This window comes from Opisthocomus hoazin, chromosome 7, assembly GCF_030867145.1.
Source record: "Opisthocomus hoazin isolate bOpiHoa1 chromosome 7, bOpiHoa1.hap1, whole genome shotgun sequence".
Lineage (NCBI taxonomy): Eukaryota > Metazoa > Chordata > Aves > Opisthocomiformes > Opisthocomidae > Opisthocomus > Opisthocomus hoazin.
This window is the reverse complement of record NC_134420.1, coordinates 35,851,450-35,869,596: the sequence shown is the minus strand read 5'-3', so window position 1 is coordinate 35,869,596 and position 18,147 is coordinate 35,851,450. Positions and strand designations below refer to the sequence as shown.

Sequence of the window (18,147 nt, the reverse complement as noted above, 5' to 3'; positions counted from 1 at the left end):
ATTCATAGCAGCACAAATGTATGGGTAGACCAGGCTTTAGGTTCAGAAATAAGCTGTACTTATTTACGGTTACATCCACAACAATGATTATAAACTTGCTTATGACCTCAAGCTATCTGGGGGGCAAGGGAGGCTGGTTCTTTGGTCTTCATTCACCGTACTGTTGCCACCGCTGACTGAATGAACAGAAAATTACGGAAGCGAAATGATGTACAATAATCAAGAATCCATGAAATTCACAAGATCTACATTAGCTCTATATTTAAAGAACTTGCAAGGTGAGCATGCAAAAACAAGCATTCAAGGTGTCTGATGTTGCACCTGCCAATCTCAAAATGCCCAGGCTAGGCAGTGGACACTGCTCGGAGTTGTTGCGGTAACATAACAAACGTACCAAAGCAAACAACACGGACATCAAACACAGCTGAGCGTAGCCCAGCTTTCCCAACAGAGCCCTATCTAGTAAGATTCCCCTGCGAAGTGTCTTCTATTTGTTCCTCGTGTTTTTCTGAACTGCTACCACATTCAGATCACATCAAGCCAAACACGCAAAGAACATGATTAGCAGTAATTTGCTCTAGAAAGGGTGTCAGCCTTGAAGCCTTAGACGCATGCAAGTAGTGCGGGCAACATATCCCTGGAACCGTATTTCAAAAAAGTGACAAATGATTTTACCTGTAGGAAGACCTCTCCAACACCTATGGCCATTTGCTTGTTGGTTCTTCTGTTGAACTGGTGGACAAGAAGATTTCACACAAATCTGTCTGCAAGGAGAGCAGAAAGACTTCTATGTGCCGTTCATACCAACAGGCACTGATGGCCATGACAGTAAAATCCTGTCCTGTCCTCCTATTAGTCAGCATCTGGTTATTTATGTGTCACAACTGGTTTCTAGTTTATGTTCTGCTTGCCTCCATATGGGTACACCTTCAAATAAATTTCCTTGTCATGTTCGCAAGACTGTAGGAAGTGCACAACAGCAACAGTAACATTACTAAACACAACTGCAAAGTAAGCCAGAAAAAGGTTTTATTTTATTAGGAATGGTACATTTAAACGCACGTAAGACTTTGGGATTAATTTACATATTTTCCCAAAAACATTTCCCTTCTTTAACAATACAGAAGTTAAAAAATAATATCTAATTCCAAATTATAAGAACAAACAGTATTTGCAGTAGAAGTTTCTATTAATCAAAACAACTGTGCATTCAAGAGATTTAGAGAAATTATCCTCTTTATGCTTTAACATGATTAACTTTTCCTGTCACAACTGACTACACTTTTCCTGGGTTTTTTTGCTGCTGTCTACTAAAATAACCTTCCTTTCCATCGAGACTATTGCTAGTCATACACACATTATTCAGTATCATACTTTTGGGTATGAAAGCTATGTCACTTTTATAAACATCAAAAACATGGACATGCATATTGACATTTCTGTGCAGTTTTACAGAGTCACCTGTCAAATAAGGCCTCTACATACAATACCACACACTACCAAATTACCGGAAAATTAGTATAATAGATTCCCAATAATCCCGACATCCGGATGGTACATCTCTTTTCAACAGCAAATTCCAGCTTCCATTACTGGCTAACATTGTATTGATTTACTATCCAAATGAGCAACATTCAACTGACCAACATGTATTCCTGAAAGTCTGTTGCAAATTAAGCATATTATCAAGGTCATTTAACACTGGAACTTAAACAGTCTGTTAAGCCAAGCAACGGGGAAAAAAAGTGAACTCTAAACTAAATTCAGCTGGTCCATTCATTCTCACACAGAAAAGGAGCCACAGAACCTTAAAGGAATAAAATCTATGCTTCCTGTTCTCAGACTTAATACCAAGGACAAAAGCTAACGTAGTATTTTGGAAGTCAAAGGCCTTGGAGGTGGAGGGGAAGTGGGGGGCAAGAGAGGGAGAAAGCAGCGTATTGTCTCATCCCATTACCTCAGCATTATGTATACATAATATATATATGATAGAAATGTTTACTAATCGCAGGGGGGGAAAAAATAAGAAAGACTTCCCACTCCAGACTTCACTGAAAGGAGAGAGCTGACAGCTCCTCCTCACAGAGACGGCCTATTTGATGACAGGCACTTTGGCAATGTAAGAGGAGGTTACCCTTTCATCATGTTAACTCTTCCCCTCCCAGTTCTCATGTACAATTTGTCTCAAGTCTTCAAGAAACTTGAATCAAATTAAATGCATTAATACATCTCTAAGAGCAGGCTAACTACGGCTATGAGCAGAGCTCGACCTAGAACGAGATTTTCTTTTAGAAGAGGGAGATGGGGAAGAAGCTAGCAAGCTGGAGCGGTGGCTCTTATGGGAGTAACTCTTTTTAGGTGTACGACTGCGAGAACGAGACCGGGATCGAGATCGGGACCGGGATCGAGAGCGAGACCTGGACCTGGACCTTGATCTTGACCTGGACCTGGACCGGCTGTACGATCTGGAAGATCCTGTAGACCTGGACCTGCTGCGAGATCTTGAGTAACTCCTTGATCGCGATCTGCTTCTAGAGAAACACAATTAAGAGCTGTAATCTCACCTCCTACTAAATTTAAAACAATTTAAATTCTCAACTATTTTGTATGCACAGCATACCCATCTGAACATCTGAATGTGCTACGCACAGCAGTCAGTTATTTCAGAGCGCTGCTAAATTCCTGTTAAGCTCCATCACAACAATACCTTTTGAGGCCAAGGCTAGGAGGAACTGCTAGCCTTGACACTCTCTGCTAGCTTGGCAAAATACGAACTGCCTAATAAAAGATGCCTTCCCCCTGCCCCTCGCCAGGAGGAGACAAACGAATTTTTAGCCAGTTATCAAGGAAAGCACAGAAATGAAAATTCAAACCTGTGGTATTTATTCTCTCTAGAAACACCCATGTAAATTACTGAGAGTTCTTTCAAGATGCTAAAAAACTCTCTGAAGGCATAGAACACCGGTGCACTTTAATGCCCGAGAGTTTAACACCTTCTCTAGTTGTGCATCCCTTTTTTAATGAAAAAAGTTGATTTATTTTTAAGAGAGACAATGAAAGACCTGCAGCTACCATGTTTTTTTCATGACTAAATGGCAGAACTGCTTTGGGAATAATGCAGGCAAGCTAACTTCTTTTCTTTTATTCTCATGAAAAAGTTGGCTTTTGCAACTATTTGAGAGACATTTCACAGGACTGTGAAGCAGCTTTCCATTAAGTTAAAAAGCTTTTAATACCAAAATTAATAGGTTTTAAAATTCTTTCATGTAAATATCAAGCTTTATCTTTGAAAAAAAAATCTCCTTACTCTCATCTGAAAGTGTTCTATTCACCCTATTTTCAGCAAGTTAGTTCTTATCTAAATCCGTTTACACTGCTAGAAAGTAGTTCTGTGCGGTGACATTTAACTTGGGGCCAATGAATTAGATAATAAAACTTTGCCATCAATACTACCCAAATCCATGCCCTCAGCAGAATTTTATCAAGTCAGGTGACACACCTATGCCTTCTGTGATCTTCAGTCAGTTTAATTCTGCGTCCATTCAGCTCAGTGCCATCCAATTTTTCCAGTGCACTCTTCATGTCACTGTAAGACGCAAATTCCACAACCCTGTATACCATCAGGAAAAAAAGAAAAAGTTTCAGAGAAACTGAAAAAGCAAGGAGAACAAGTTTGGGCCTTTTTCAATCTGTTGATTCATAGATTGATGATTTATATTCTGAAATATCATCTTTAACTTGGTTAACAGGAAAATATGACACTAACAGTCCTAGACATCCATACCTTTCACATTTTCTTAAAACATTACCACAACTCTCATCTGCAATGAGATGGAGAAAACCCAGGAAGCTACACAAACCTGGACCAGCTGAGGAAATCTTTCAGTCCTCCACTAAATGCATTCTAAAGCTGTCCAAGAAACAAAATAAAATTGCAGACTCTCCTGCCCTATTTATATTTTTAACAGTGAATAGAAAAATCCCCTCTTTGTTTTTTTTAATTTGTTTTCTCCTCAAAAAAAAGTCTAAGTTGCATTTGCTTGCAGTGGCCCTAGAGCACAGACACTCCGTTCATACTTCCCTCTCTCCTGCTTTGTCGTGCAGGACCTTTGTAGCCTGCAGAATTAAGAATGGAGAGCAGACAGCTAGGTATTCCCCACGGAGATTAATTATGTTCATTTCCCATGACTTTGACTGTTGAACCAGTGCAACGCAACCACAGACAGGAGGTATTTTAGCCTTGGAAGTCAAATCATAAATGATGACACATAAATAAGTTAAAGAGAGCAGAACTCAACTGTTGAAAGGTGTTCTCCCTTCCGTTTCTGCTTGGACACATTGTTTTCATGGTAAAGACTAGAGACCGAGTTCTATACCACTTCTGAATTCCTACTGACTAACAGTTTGTTTGTGTTTTGTTTGTTTGTTTTTAAACTACAGAAATTTCAGCATCTAAGCCACACCATAGATTTATGTTTCATTTCGTTTATAATATAAGGATATTCTTGCCTTGAATAGTTTCAGTTATCATACAGATTTAGACAAAAAATTACCTTACCCTTCATTCCTGTTGTTTCTGTGTGCATCCACATAGGTGACCTCCCCTGCCTTTCTCATGACATCTTTCAAGTCCTGCAGCAAAAGTTGACATTTTAGCCTTAACCAGAACACAAATCAGTCAGCTAGCAGTAATAACCCCCCTAAAACTTTCTCTGCTAAAATTGCTTAATGCTTCTATATTTATATATATATATAAATACATAGTTTAGAAAAAAGTTTCTGAAACCACCTATGAAATAGAAGCTGCCTATAGAAAGGATCCCTCATTTTTACAACTACAGTGAATAAAACATTGCTTTTAAAAGAATCCTGCATCCCAAAGCCAGCTGTTATGAAAGCACAGTGCAATACTTCGAACACCAACATGTGCACTGAAATCAGAACTGTAAGATGAAAAGCAGCAGAGTATTAAATGCAAATTCTCAGGACTAACACCCCAGTTACATGACAACCCAATATATGCAGACAAATTAATTCTATATGCTCACCTCCCCCAACCTCACAGCAAAAATAAAAGCAAAAAGGTGTAATTACTATATAATTAATAATTTTACAAAGGAAAAAAAAATTTGTATTTCACTTGAATACCTGTCACACTACAGTGCCACGTCAACAGACACCCTTGTATTTAACTTCATAGAGGCTAAACACGCAGACACTGTAAAATTACTTGCTCAGCAACAGGATAAAGTACAAACAAATAACGTAAAAGGTCACTAAAAAGCTAAACATTTGTATAAGTTAAAACAGTACTTTTACCAAAAAGTATCTGGTATTTTATAATCCCAGACTACTTACCGCAACAAGCCACAAGTGGCAGATGACATAAGAAGGTACCTTAAGCAAAGAGCTGCTTGTCCAATACCTAGCTGGCCAAGAGGAACTCTCTTACATGAGAAAGGCAGTGATGGCTCATAGCAATATGCTTCACGGAGGTACCAGAGGCCCTGAAAGCACTGGACATAGTCTCCAGAAGTGGCTAAAGAACCCAAGGATGATCTGTGCTAGCCAATCGAGATCAAACCCAGGCAAACCAAGATCTAGATCGCCAAAAAACAGGAGTGTCATAGGAACCAAAAGGAAAATTCAAAACAGGCGAAACCCTAGAAGCTCAGCAACTAGAAAACCCCCAAATCTTTGGTTCTTTTTCCTCCACACAAGAAAACTGAGGGTTAACCAAATCAAGATTGTTAGAAGAGGTTCAAAATGCACTTGGTTAGAAATAGGCTTAAGGAAGATAAGACTACAAAACAAGAAGGCAAGAAAAATTTTACAACACTTGCCACAGATTACAAGAAGGCTTAGTTTTTATCTGATCTTTGAATTAGAAGTCCAGTTTTATTTTTAAAACTGCAAACTAGTACATATTTTCCCTGTTTCACATGTGCTTAACACAAAGAAACTTTAATACCAAATGAAAAATGGCCCCTACAGCACCATTGAAAGTAATACTTCAACCTCAGTATGTTTCTCCCAATTTCGAAATGAAGAACAAAATTTTGGCTCAAGTCACAGATCAGGACTGGTAAACCAAAAAGAAGTTAGGAAATATTAATCTACATAATTCAATAACTTTAGGCTTTAAATTCAGTAACTTTAGGCTTTAAAATTGAGGCCACCACAGACTTGCCACACTGTACCTGAATCCTAGGGAACATCATCACAAATTATCATTTAAAATAGTAATGTCAACATGACTAAAATGCCAACATTATGGCTGAGAAAAGAGTAAGCGTGCATATGTTATAAAAGTTCAACAGAGTATCTGCTATTATTAGGGAAATGTTTTAAACTTATCTGGTTTTACAGGTCAGTGGAAATCAGTGGAATAGCAGTAAACTTTGGCTAAAATTTGACTCTGATTCACCTTAAACAGCACAAGAATACCCTGTCGTCCTTAGCAGCAAAAGAAAGTAAGGCACAGGACAACCATAAATAGGAAAAACACATATTAAAAATTGCATCTTGACGTAATACAGATCTACTTTTCCCAACTGCTCGAAAATTCAGATACTGAAGAAATAATGAGAGCAGTTGGAAAGCTCTGAACATAGAGCAACACATGTATGCTAAAACAAGGAGAATTCTGACAGTTTGATGACTATATTGTTAACAGATAATCTCATATCTTAGAAAATAGTAAACAATTTGAGGAAACTTATCTGAATACAAACTTTATTTGTGTTTTGTTTTTTGGGGTTTGATTGTTATTTTTAAATACCCCAACACAATAACTTTTAAAGGAGACAGAAGTTCTCAAAGCACGGCGATCTGGACACACCAAAGACAAAAAGATGAGCGTAAGTTTTAAAGCAAGATTCTGTCTCGATTGTGCTTGCCAGAAGCTCAGGCATGAGAAAGGAAGAATAATGACACTACTGTTAATGTATTAGCTACTTCAATCTGTTGTGTAAGTAGCATAGTTAGAAGAAGTTAAAACACTATAGTCAGTATCAAAGCAGTACAGCTGCAAAACTAAGTAAGGCTTGCATATGGATTTTAGCTTCAAACGATTTCTATTTAGGCAGGCACCAATAAGTAAAGTCTCTTATGGTAACATGTTGTATATTTAAGAGAGTCATTAAAACATTTAATTAGAATCCTAAAGATTCATCAGTGTGAAATCTGAATTGGGTGGGCTTCAGTCTAAAATGGTACGGACACATAAAGCCATTATAAATATTCAGAAGTAAAAGAAAGTTACAGAAATGTTGTGGGGGTTTTTTTTCAAGTTACAAATTTAAAACTAAACAACATTACAGGATTTACTCTCCTTAACACTCCATTCTAGCTTACTTTTCAGGTCTCTACTGTCATTTCCAAATACTGTATTTTATAACAATGTCTTCATATACATAACTGCACAGCATACCCAGAAGATATTTAGATGAAATCCACTTGCTCATCACATCAACCCAGAAGTTTTTCTGGTTATTCAATAATTAACACAACCATACAGTTATGAACCTTTTGAACCTGTCATGCAGAAGATAAACAAACCTAGTTCAGGCGTTTATCTGCGTGGACTGTACCCAAGCTCTTACGAAACACAAGCCAAACAGCCTCCTCATGCGGGTTTAGCTGCAAGACCAAGGCTTTGAACATTCAACATGTTCTACTGGATCTTTCAGTACACTAATTAAAGTCTCTTTATTCAAAATATAAAGGTTCATGAACAAGACTAAACTCCAGTATTCATCCACCTTTTGTAAACAGCATCTGTTGCTATGCCCTTAAAAAGTAAACTTTTTATAGAGTATATACTACACAGAACACAACTAAAGGAATTGATTACATAGTTAATTCTGTTAAAACCCAGCTAAAAATTAGCAAAACATTAGCAAAAGGTGAAAAAATATAAGAAAGGTGGTAAGCTTCAAAATATTTTTTTTAAATATCTACAGTAAGCATACTTTACACAGCAGCTTTCTTAAGATTCCCTTAATTAATGATGTATTACCAGACTTCTCAATCACGCATCATGTCACAAAAACATTTTGCAAAACATAAGACCATAGATTTTACTCAAAACAAAGGCATGCATTTCCAGGTGTAACAATACAAAAGGATGACATGGTTTGAATGGATACTATGGTTCAATAATTTAGAAACAATCTACAGTCTTTGAAAGTTTTATCAGTTGGTGAACACAAATAAGCAAGAATCAGTTCCCAATTACAAAATTTAGTTACAGAACTATTTGCACAGTTCTGAAATAAAAGACTTCTTTAAGTGTTTGAATGCTAATTTTTAGCAATCACTGAAACTTTTTTTAGTTTTATTCAGGTTAAATATTTATGATGGCTTTATTAAGAAATTAGGCTGAGACCAGTCTACTTGCAGGGTAGGAAAATACGGTGTAAAAAAAGAAGCTAAGATGTTAACTCACCTGCCAGCTGATACGGGATGAAAGATTTTCAACTATGATCCTGTGTTCAGTACGAACAGGAGGTCCATACCTGCCAGAAGAGTTCAGAGGAAAAAAAAAAAAGAACAAGTCTCCATTGTAAGGGAACGTAGAACTTAAGAAATCTGATGTTTTCTACAGTTTGCTGAGAGTTTTTAGTACTTTCCTTGTTGCCGGACTGCAGATTTGATTCTCCCTAGTCAAGAATATACTTAATGTCCACTACAAGAATAAAGCTGCTACAAGGGGATTAACCAGGATTCTGACAAAGTACTTTATTTCTACCAAGGCAGTGAATATAGCTGCCATTTTTTCTAGATACACTGAAATAAGTATCTAGTAGAATTAAAAAATTAAAGACAATTCGTTTAATTTTAGTATCTGACAGGCTTGGCTCGCACGTATGGTTTTGGAGGATATTCACATAACGGGCAATTTATTTATTTATTTATTTTAAATCAGTAGGATAAATTCTGCTTTATGTCAGGGAGATAGAAGGCACAATCTTACAGGCATCTGAGTTCATGCTTCTAAATTCTAAATCACTTGTTCATATTTCTAAATGCCACCATGACGGATAGCAGATATTTTTGTGGATAGACATATTCTTATTTTAGTAAAATGAGAGCTAGATAACTGACCACCCTGAAATAACTGTGTCAGTTTACAGTTCCTGAATGAAAGCAGTTTTTTCCCCACTTAATCAGAAATTAAAGGCACTCTCAGAAATGACAATGTGGCTTGTAAATGTTCATACGGAAAATAACAGTTAGACAACTAGAAAAAATACTGCCCTTGCAGGTCATTTCTGTTCCCAATCCTAGTCACTCCGAATGCAAAGGGATCTGAGAACTACGGAAAAAGGTATGCCAGCCTTTCGGTAAGTAATGCAGGATTCTAACAATAGCACTACTTTGTATTACTACAAAAAGATTCAAGAATCAGGAATACTGACCTTAGAGAAAATTATTCTCATCTTCTCCTCCCACAGAAACATAATCCTAAATTGTGCGTATCGATTTGTACACTGAAGCATAGGCAATTTCATTTCAGTGCATACCTCAAAGTGTCCCAATTTTTTTCAGAACATCCAGATCTTCCGGGCATTTAAACAGAGGTCCCAGAGTCCCAAAACTGGCAGGCTGAGTCTCATTTTTCCATTATTGTAAACCGCAGTCTCTTCCTGTCTGGCATCGGCAGTCTGACGTCATGAACATGACTACAACGTCAGATGCCCACGACCTTCAATCACACTTCCTACTTTAAAAGTCCACTTTTAGCCTGGACCTCGGACCAATTATACCGCATCAAGGTTACTGCCACTAAAGAAAAAACAATCTAATTAGCATACTTGCATATGCAAATTAGATGCTCCAGACACTGGTTTGAAACTGGCAGCAATTCTGACTTTGAAACAAACACAGAGGTTTATGTCAGTTAAGTCTTTGTCTTTCTTCCAAACTCTACTCAGCACAGGCCACGGCTATAAATGCTTCTACAGCGTAAATCATTCCATACATATTTACTTCACATAGGTAGATATAAAGTAGAAAGATGTCATGTGTATTTGTTTGGTGGACTACAGGCAAATCTGCAAAACTTTCACAAACTCCACAGCAAGTTGGCACGAGGTTCACCACTGGCTCACATCACCACAAGTGAACACCTCCACAAATACCACATGTCCACTACAGGTATTCTAAACATGAGCTATGTCCTGTTTTTCAGATTTCACTGTCACACACTCCTTCAGCACGTCACTTGCTCGTTCAGCAAACTTAGTCAATTGATTTTTAAACACTTCTGCACATGCTACTATCTTGTGCTCTAGCACTGTTTCTCAAATCCAGTTCCTTTTGTATGCTGTGCTGAAGTAAGTATTTTGACAACCATGCAACTGGAAATGGGAAAGCTTGGTTAGACAGCAAATACCTTGAACTATTACTCTACAATCACTCTACTTAGCCTGTAAGCTCAGTTTAATGACAAAAACCTCAATAGAGAAGCTCTGGCATTTTTCTTGATTTAGTGTTAAAAACAGTCAGTCTAATGGCAGCATTACTCCTTCATATCATTCACACAACAGCAGGAAGCAAGACCAATGTAATGCCTACAACACAGGGAGGGAGCATTTCATAATAGGTTTGTGAACCTCTGCAAGCCAGTTAAACTGCTTTAAAATCCACATGCTCCTCAGCCAGAGGAGGTAAATAATAGTAATGGACTTCGAAGTTTTAAGCACATAAGGCTTCTCATGTGAAGCTACACAAGGAAACAGAGCTGGATCCCTAACTCCAACCCACAAGAAGAAAACAGTATTTCAATACAGTTCTTCAGTTACTCTGTTTGTAGGAAACAGAGTCCAGACCACCTACCTAGATCCACTCTGCGACTGGTAATAACTGAATCGTGCAAATCTGCCCCTTCCTCTTCGAGCTCGAGCATGCTCAATTGTAACCCTTATGACAGGAACAAAACAAAACAAGCAAACAAAAAAATAAAACACAAACTTCAAGTATTTGACACTGACTTACATCTTTCACAACTGGAAGCACATGTGCACAAACAAGAAAGATCTTGCCCTTGCAAGCAATGATTCATAACAGTCACTGGCATTTCTTAAAGAGCCAGAAGTGTGTCTTGTTCATCTCCCACAGACTTTCACGAAAATTGTCATAGGTGTCTGTAATTCAGATTGAAACAACTAAATTTGCTCATCCAGATCCCAAGAGTAATCACAGAGAGAAATGCATACCAAAATAAGTAACAACAACCTAATGACCTAAACCCAGCTTCCATAATTAAAAGTATTGGTAATGTACAACAGCTATAGTCCACTATAGTGTTGCAAACTGAAGGGCAACACTCCAAATGATGAGAGGCTATCATCAACTTACTTTCTGAAGACAACAGCCAGATAAATAACAAACAGACAAGTTCAATACACTTTTACCAGTATTTCTAGTGACAAGACCTTGAGTCAGCTTTGAAGGAGAAATCAGTGCAAGTGGAGAAAACAGTCATCCCTGCTCCAAACCCCAATTCCTCCAGTCCCATTTGCCTTATGTGACTGTAGCCAGGACCCCAGATAATCTCTTTAGATAAAGTTATGGAAGGTGTATCCCGCCACAGAGCCACAAGAAACAGGTGTTGGAGCACAAGCTAACGCACTGTATTTGCAGGCAAAATGCTTTTGCTGTTCTTAAGGGAAATCATGGTATCAAGCTTACCTTTCATCACACAGCTCTTTACCATTTAGTTCATAAATTGCATCATCAGCATCCCTGTGGTCTTCAAATTCCTGGAAAGAAAATAGGAATAAAAATGTATTTTTCCTCATAGTATATTCAAATGCTAGCAAACATGTTTTCTTTATAAATTTTACATTTCTGCAGCAAGTATCAGTCAGAACTTTGAACAAGGAAGTGGATTCCTAGCACATTTTTGACTGAAAAGCGAAGATGTTCCCATTCACAACCATTTCTTCTCCCTCCACAAAGCAAATTCCTTTTGCCTCCCTCAGTAATTTAAGTATAACTATTTGCAAGCCCTATAAAAAATAAATTGATTAAATAACCTGGTTTATTACAGTAATATCTAAAACGCTTTTTGGGAGAGAGGCAGGGGGATTACCTTGAGGCACACAGTTTAAAACACAGCCCTACATACAAAACGGCACAAGCTGATCAACTGCAACCAAAAGCAGGAAAGCTATGCACTCCCAAAACCGTCTTAAGAGTTCTGGGGCTGATTCAATTCTTATTGAATTGGAAAAGAAAGAGTGAACCAGAAAAAAAGTCCTTTCCATTTTTTTCTGAGTGAATTCAGCTCGCTAGTCTGGCAAATACGTGTCTGTGTAAGCATAGTAAGAAACACAAGCTCCTCCCCAGCACTGGCCATGGGTGGGTCTGGATCGGCTATCATATGCAATTCTATATCCTGTTGCAACGGAATCGGTCGCTTCGCTTTTGGCAGCAATGCTGCTCTAGTCAGCCCAAGTAGCCTCTGCCCGCTATCCAGCCCACTGGTTCCTGGCAAAGCTGTTTGTACAGCTCTGCAGGAAACTAGGTCAAGAAACCTATCCAGATGAAAAACAGCACACTTTGTGCAGGAGGTGGGGTGAAAAAGCCAGTGTTCTTTTTCAACCTTCCCACTAGGTTCATTATGTGGCTGAACAACTGTGCTAACACCATGTGAGGCAAGGGGAGAAAGGGAAGAAATAAAGCAGTGAGAACAAGCAGCTGGGTAGGGACTGCTTGAACCAACAGTGTGGATGGGCAAAGAAAAAAATAGTGGAACTGCAGCTTGAGAGCAATGAACAACAGTTAGAAGCAGCTTCTCAAGTTGAAGAAAGCGTTCGCATAACTATAAACAGTTTTTCAGAAGCAATGCTGGCTTAAGCAATCTTCCCCCTTCTGCACTGAAATCTGTTTCACTACCAAACGAAACACCACACATCCTTGCATGATGGTGCAAAGGTTATCTTCAGAAAATTCATTCAGGCGCAGCATTTAAGAGTATCAACAGCCAGCACCTACAGCTCCCATGCTTTCAGCTAGTTTCTAACAAACAATGTCTGCAAGTCTATCTAGCCTTATGTACTAGCTTTATGGTCTGAAGTTTGAAAACATTCTCCACTGAAATCTACAAAATTTAAGTAAACACAATTAGTTTCAAAGATCAAGCAATGATTCGCTCAAGCACAATGAAACATGCTTTTAATGCTACGACAATGTTCAATCAAAATCACTTGGTTTTGTAAGAGCTTTTACAAATACAGATTCTGAATAGCCAAAACCAAAGATGAACTGACAAGTGAGGTATCACAAAGGATAATGCTATTCAGTGTATTTATAAATGATCTGGATACAGGACCAGGACCCTCACCAATTTTGTGGCTGACACCTAAGTGGGAGGAGAAATAGGTACACCAGAAGGAAAAACCACCACACAGAGAGACCTTGATAGGCTGAAAGATCAGGCCAACAAGAATCGCAACTTTTAACAGAAGATAAATGTGAAGTCCTGCTCCTGGGATAGAATAAACCTAAGCAGCAGAACAGGCTGGGGTCTGAGTGGCTGGAGTGTAGCTCTGCTGAAAAGGACATGGAAATACTTGTAGAGAGTCAGCTAAGCATGACTCAGCAGCGTGGCCTTGCTGCAATGAAAGAAAACAGCATCCTGGGCTGCAGCAGTAAGAGTACAGCCAGCTGACCAAGGGATGTGATTACTCCATCCTACTAGGCCAACTGTATCCAGTTTTGGTCCCTCCAGCTCAAGAAAGACATTGAAAAATTGAAGCGGGACCAGTAGACGGCCACCAAACCAGATCAGAAGGCTGGAGAGCAAAGAAAGATGGAGAGTCACATTTGTTCAGCCTGAAGTAAAGGCGGCTCAAAGGGGATCCAGTCAGAGTCTTCCAATACCTAAACAGTTACAGAGATGATGGAAGTGCTTCCCTCATGTGGGTGCACAGCAACGGGATGACAGATGAGGAGGGGCGAGGGAGAAGTTTTGTTCAGAGGTAAGGAAAAAATTCTTCATCACAAGAACAATTAAATTTTTTTGACAGTTATGGGACAATTATTCAAGCTTATTAGTGAGCTTTGAAAAGAAAATGCTTCTGTCCAAGAACTGGGGAAGAGAGGAAGGAGGGTTGGCTGACTCATGTACAGGAGTTGAACAGAAGTTGTTCCTGAATGAGTCAACAGCCCTGCCCAAGCAGAGAAGAGGAACACTCAGGGAAAGGCGATGAAGAAATAGCAGCAATTAGAATGGATGCACTAAATAAACTCAGGTTCACATCTAGATCAAGCATTTACTTCTGGACTTCAAGAGGCAGGTACCAGCAATCAACCAAAAGTAGCTCATACTGCAGGGCAATCAGGAACCTGCACATGTAGGAGTCAAGCAGTAATACCCTTACGAAACTGAAGCAGGCAAAGCCTGGGGTTTTTTTATTCTTTTCCCATAGCTTCACCCAAAGGACTGATCTTGGCAGAATGAATGGCATGTAAGCCTGCCATAGTGCAAGGCCAGTATCAATCTTTCCAGTTTGAACTCAGTGCTGCAGAACAACTAGTTCTCAGTTCTCGGGAGATAATAGTTAAGAAACAGGCTGATCCTGACACAACTTCGGAACCTGTAAAGCTGTAAAAAATTAGGAGCAGAGAGCTCTAGAAAGCACTGGTAGAAAACTAATATCCAATGAACTGTGTACTTCATTTAATGATCTGATGGACACATGCGCCCTGTCAATGGATATTGATGGTGAATATGCATAACTTCAGCTGCACAAGAGTTAAAAGCTGTGCTGCTTCAATCCAACAGCAAGCAGCCTATTGCACCTGTCGCCTTAGCCAACTGCTTTGCTTTTATGTCAGGCCATTATTTAGAGATACAACCGAGCAGACTAGAAGGAGTCAGAGGAACATAAGTGACTCTATATAAACTTTTCTCCAGGTCAAGGCTTTGTCAAGTTTTGTAATAATGCTGTAACAGGATACTTATACTGCCTTCAGAAATCAGGGATACAATTTATATCCATGGAAGACTATGATCAGACAATGTATTTAATGTAGCTACAACATTAACAAGATTTTGCGGAAAATCTGGCCAAAACCAGGTAAAACTGTAATCCCAACACCTGAAAAGCAGTCTGAAATGTATATTAACATTTTCCACTTCCCGCTGGAACTATTATTCTCTTAAGCATCTTCTCTTCCTTGACATCAGCCTAGCAAGGCTAGTACCTGCAAGCAAAAGATATGAAGATTAGGTATGACTTACCACAAATCCAAATCCATTTTTTAGATGGATTTCTCGTATGCGTCCATATCCTTTGAAGAATTTCTCCACATCCCGTTCCCGAGCACGTGAGCTTAAGTGTCCAACAAAGACACGGCAACCACTCATCTTAAGGTTGATGCTAAGAAAGAAAACAGCACTGTTTATTAGATTAACAAACTTAAAATAGGTTAAGATAACTTCTTCATCTCAGAAATCTTGGTTAAATAGGATTTGATTGTCTTCCAGGTATCCATGTTAAAAACCCAGTTCCCTATAGCCAGACAGGTGAGAAAATCCTGTCTTCTAGCAGAACCTACACAGAACTCTCCATTTTGTCCTTTTTAGTCATATACCTTAAAGACTTCCTGCAGCTGAAATAATGTTTTTGTCTGCTGTTAGACTAATAAGGCTTTGGTATCACAAAGCACAAAAAAAAAACCCCACTCTGTAAGCACCAAGATGAATTTACTGGACTAACAGCAGTTAAATAAAAAAAAGAATAAAACTGTTACACTAACCACTGGAATACCAACATTAAAACAGTCTTAGACTTTTGCTTTCACCTGAAAGGATTGCTGCAATAAAAATTACATTAGCATCCAAAAGATAAACGGTAGTCATCAGATTATTTTCATTTGCACTAATCATAAAATACCTTATTTTAACAGTCTATCAGGTTACGAAAAAGAAACATTTCATTATGAGATTTCAACAATGGCCAAAACAAAGGCTATTTGGGATACTCAGATTTTCAAAACTATCCACTGATCCAGGATACATGGAAGCTCCATTGTTTACCTTGAGTAAGTCACTTTTACAGTTTATAAGATTTAGAAATTTTTAAGTTCTTGTGGCTGGAGAATATTCATTATTTGGCTCACTGAATGAGCTTGCTGTCATACAAAAGGCAAAGAATTCGAGCCCTAAGGAGTGGAAACACAATGTGATTTTGTATTACAATATCGGGCTGTAAAGCAGACAGAGTAAACAGACAAGATCTCTCTTAGCTGTGAAAGTAGTTCAAGACAATTTGGACGTGGTATTTTGAATTAGTGTGATTTACCTTCTGTGTTAACACCCATTAGGTTTCTATTGATTAGCTGCTTTAGTGATATCAGCGAAGCTCTGGAGCTTTGGAAGACTGCATATAGGGCTTCTCATGGGGCGAGGGGTAGCAGTGTGACAACACTTACTTAGAAGAGCCTGAACTGTCCCCGAATGACCTGAGGTGGTGACAGTTATTTAATCACTTTTGCGTTAAAAGTTCTGTGCTCCAGCTACACGTACCTACGCTGCCCTTTGTAACCATTCGCTCCTTTGTGCTCACGCTTGCATTTTTATGCCCATACGGAAATCCAGCTCGGAGGACTGATTCAGCCCCCTCGCAGAGCAGCTAGCCTTGCGACAGATCGTTTCCAGAAGAACCCTTACCACACAAACACGGGCAAGGCCAGCGGTGGCTATAAAGGGCAAGACAGGCCTTTGCAGAGCAAGGGCAGACTTACGTTAACTATGTGCTTTAAAACAGTCACTTTGGCAACCGCACTCCTTCTGGGAACAACATAGATCTGACAGATTCAGACGACCGCGTAACTGCTGTGCAATACTTTTACTTCTTAGTTCTAGAGAAACAAGGTGGGAAGAATGACGGAAGGAAACGAACACGGGGTGGATGGCACTGACTGCCTGAGAAACTGCCGCAGGTACGGCGCAAGCTGTGCAAACCATCTGTCCGTGCGTTCTTTACCCAACCGCCCGGAGCACAACGGCTGCGAGGTCCGTACTGACACCCGCCAGCCGCGGAGCTTCACACGCTGCTCCCAGCGCAAGGCAACCGCCTCCGCTGGCGGGTGGTTCACAAGACGCCAGGGAAGCTCGGGCCCGCAGCGCAGGATCACCGCCTTTGCCAGGAGCCGAGGCGGGGGGACGGGGCTGCGCTAGACTCGCCACCTCCCCAAGGCAGGAGGACTCTCCGCGGCCTCACCGCCACCGAGGCGCCGACCCACCCGGCGGCGATCGCCCCGCCGGCTGCCAGCCGCCCCTCCGGGCAAAACCGCCGGCATCAGCCCCCCCCACTCCGTTCCGCAAGGCCGCGGGGCGGCGGCGGAGCGCGGCCTCCCCCGCGGCCTGCCGCCGCCAGCCAGGCCTCCGAGCGCGGCTTCCGTCCCCTCGGCCCGGCGCCGCCGCAGGGAAGGCCGGGCCCGTGCCCGCCCCGCAGCAGGGCACGGCGCCGAGCAGCCCGCTCCCAGCTCGACGCCCGGCGCGCCCTCGGCCCTCCCGCCGGCGAGCGGGCCGAGGAGGGGCAGCCGCTCACCGTCGCCGAGCGCGGAGTCCTGGAGGCCGTGAGGGAGCCGCTCTTCCTTCCCGGCCGCGGCGGCAATGGCTGCCGTCTTCCTGCGCGAGACCAGCCCCGGCCGCGCGCCCCCAGCGGACGCTGCGCAACCGCCGACGCCCGACTCCAACTCCCGGCGTGCCGCGCGGCGGCCGCGCCGCGACTCTCCACCCAGGTGGGTCCCGTTGCACGCTGGGAGATGTAGGCGCCGGGGCCGGCCAGGCGGGGCCGCGCTCCGGGCCCGCAGCCGGGCGGCTCGGCCAAACGGGGCTCAGGGGGCAGTCTGGCGGCCGTGAGGGGTTCCCGGGGCCGGCGGCTTCCGGCCGGGTGGGGAGGAGTGCCGGAGGGCGCCGCGAGCGGGGCGGGCTGCGGCCCTGTCAGGGCGAGCCGCGAGGCCGGGCCCGCTGGGCCGGGGAGAGGCTGGGGGGGCTCCTGCCACGACCAGGCCCAGGCCGCGGGGGGGGAAGGCGCCGGGAGCCGGCGCTCGCCGTTGAGCACCCTGCAGTAAACCGCACTCCTGTCCCGACGAAGCGGTGCCGTGCCCACGCGTCCCTGCCGG

The 18,147-nt window shown here is 41.5% G+C and overlaps 1 protein-coding gene across 2 annotated transcripts; it reads right to left on the bottom strand.

Annotated features, from left to right (window-relative positions):
• Positions 1 to 1,012: 1,012 nt before the first annotated feature.
• Positions 1,013 to 17,676, bottom strand: LOC104326941 (serine/arginine-rich splicing factor 5). Of its 2 annotated transcripts, XM_075425344.1 has the most exons (8): positions 17,571 to 17,676; positions 15,257 to 15,395; positions 11,698 to 11,768; positions 10,843 to 10,926; positions 8,450 to 8,519; positions 4,559 to 4,632; positions 3,500 to 3,610; positions 1,013 to 2,531 (listed from the first exon to the last, which is right to left on the bottom strand). In XM_075425344.1, the coding sequence occupies exons 2-8, from the start codon at positions 15,380 to 15,382 to the stop codon at positions 2,243 to 2,245; spliced, it is 825 nt and encodes a 274-aa protein (XP_075281459.1). In that variant the 5' UTR covers positions 15,383 to 15,395; positions 17,571 to 17,676; the 3' UTR covers positions 1,013 to 2,242. The 2 variants fall into 2 exon arrangements, with proteins under 2 accessions (XP_075281459.1, XP_075281460.1); XM_075425345.1 differs by lacking the exons at positions 1,013 to 2,531; positions 3,500 to 3,610; positions 4,559 to 4,632 and adding an exon at positions 5,360 to 5,600 and having other exon boundaries at positions 17,571 to 17,656.
• Positions 17,677 to 18,147: the final 471 nt, after the last annotated feature.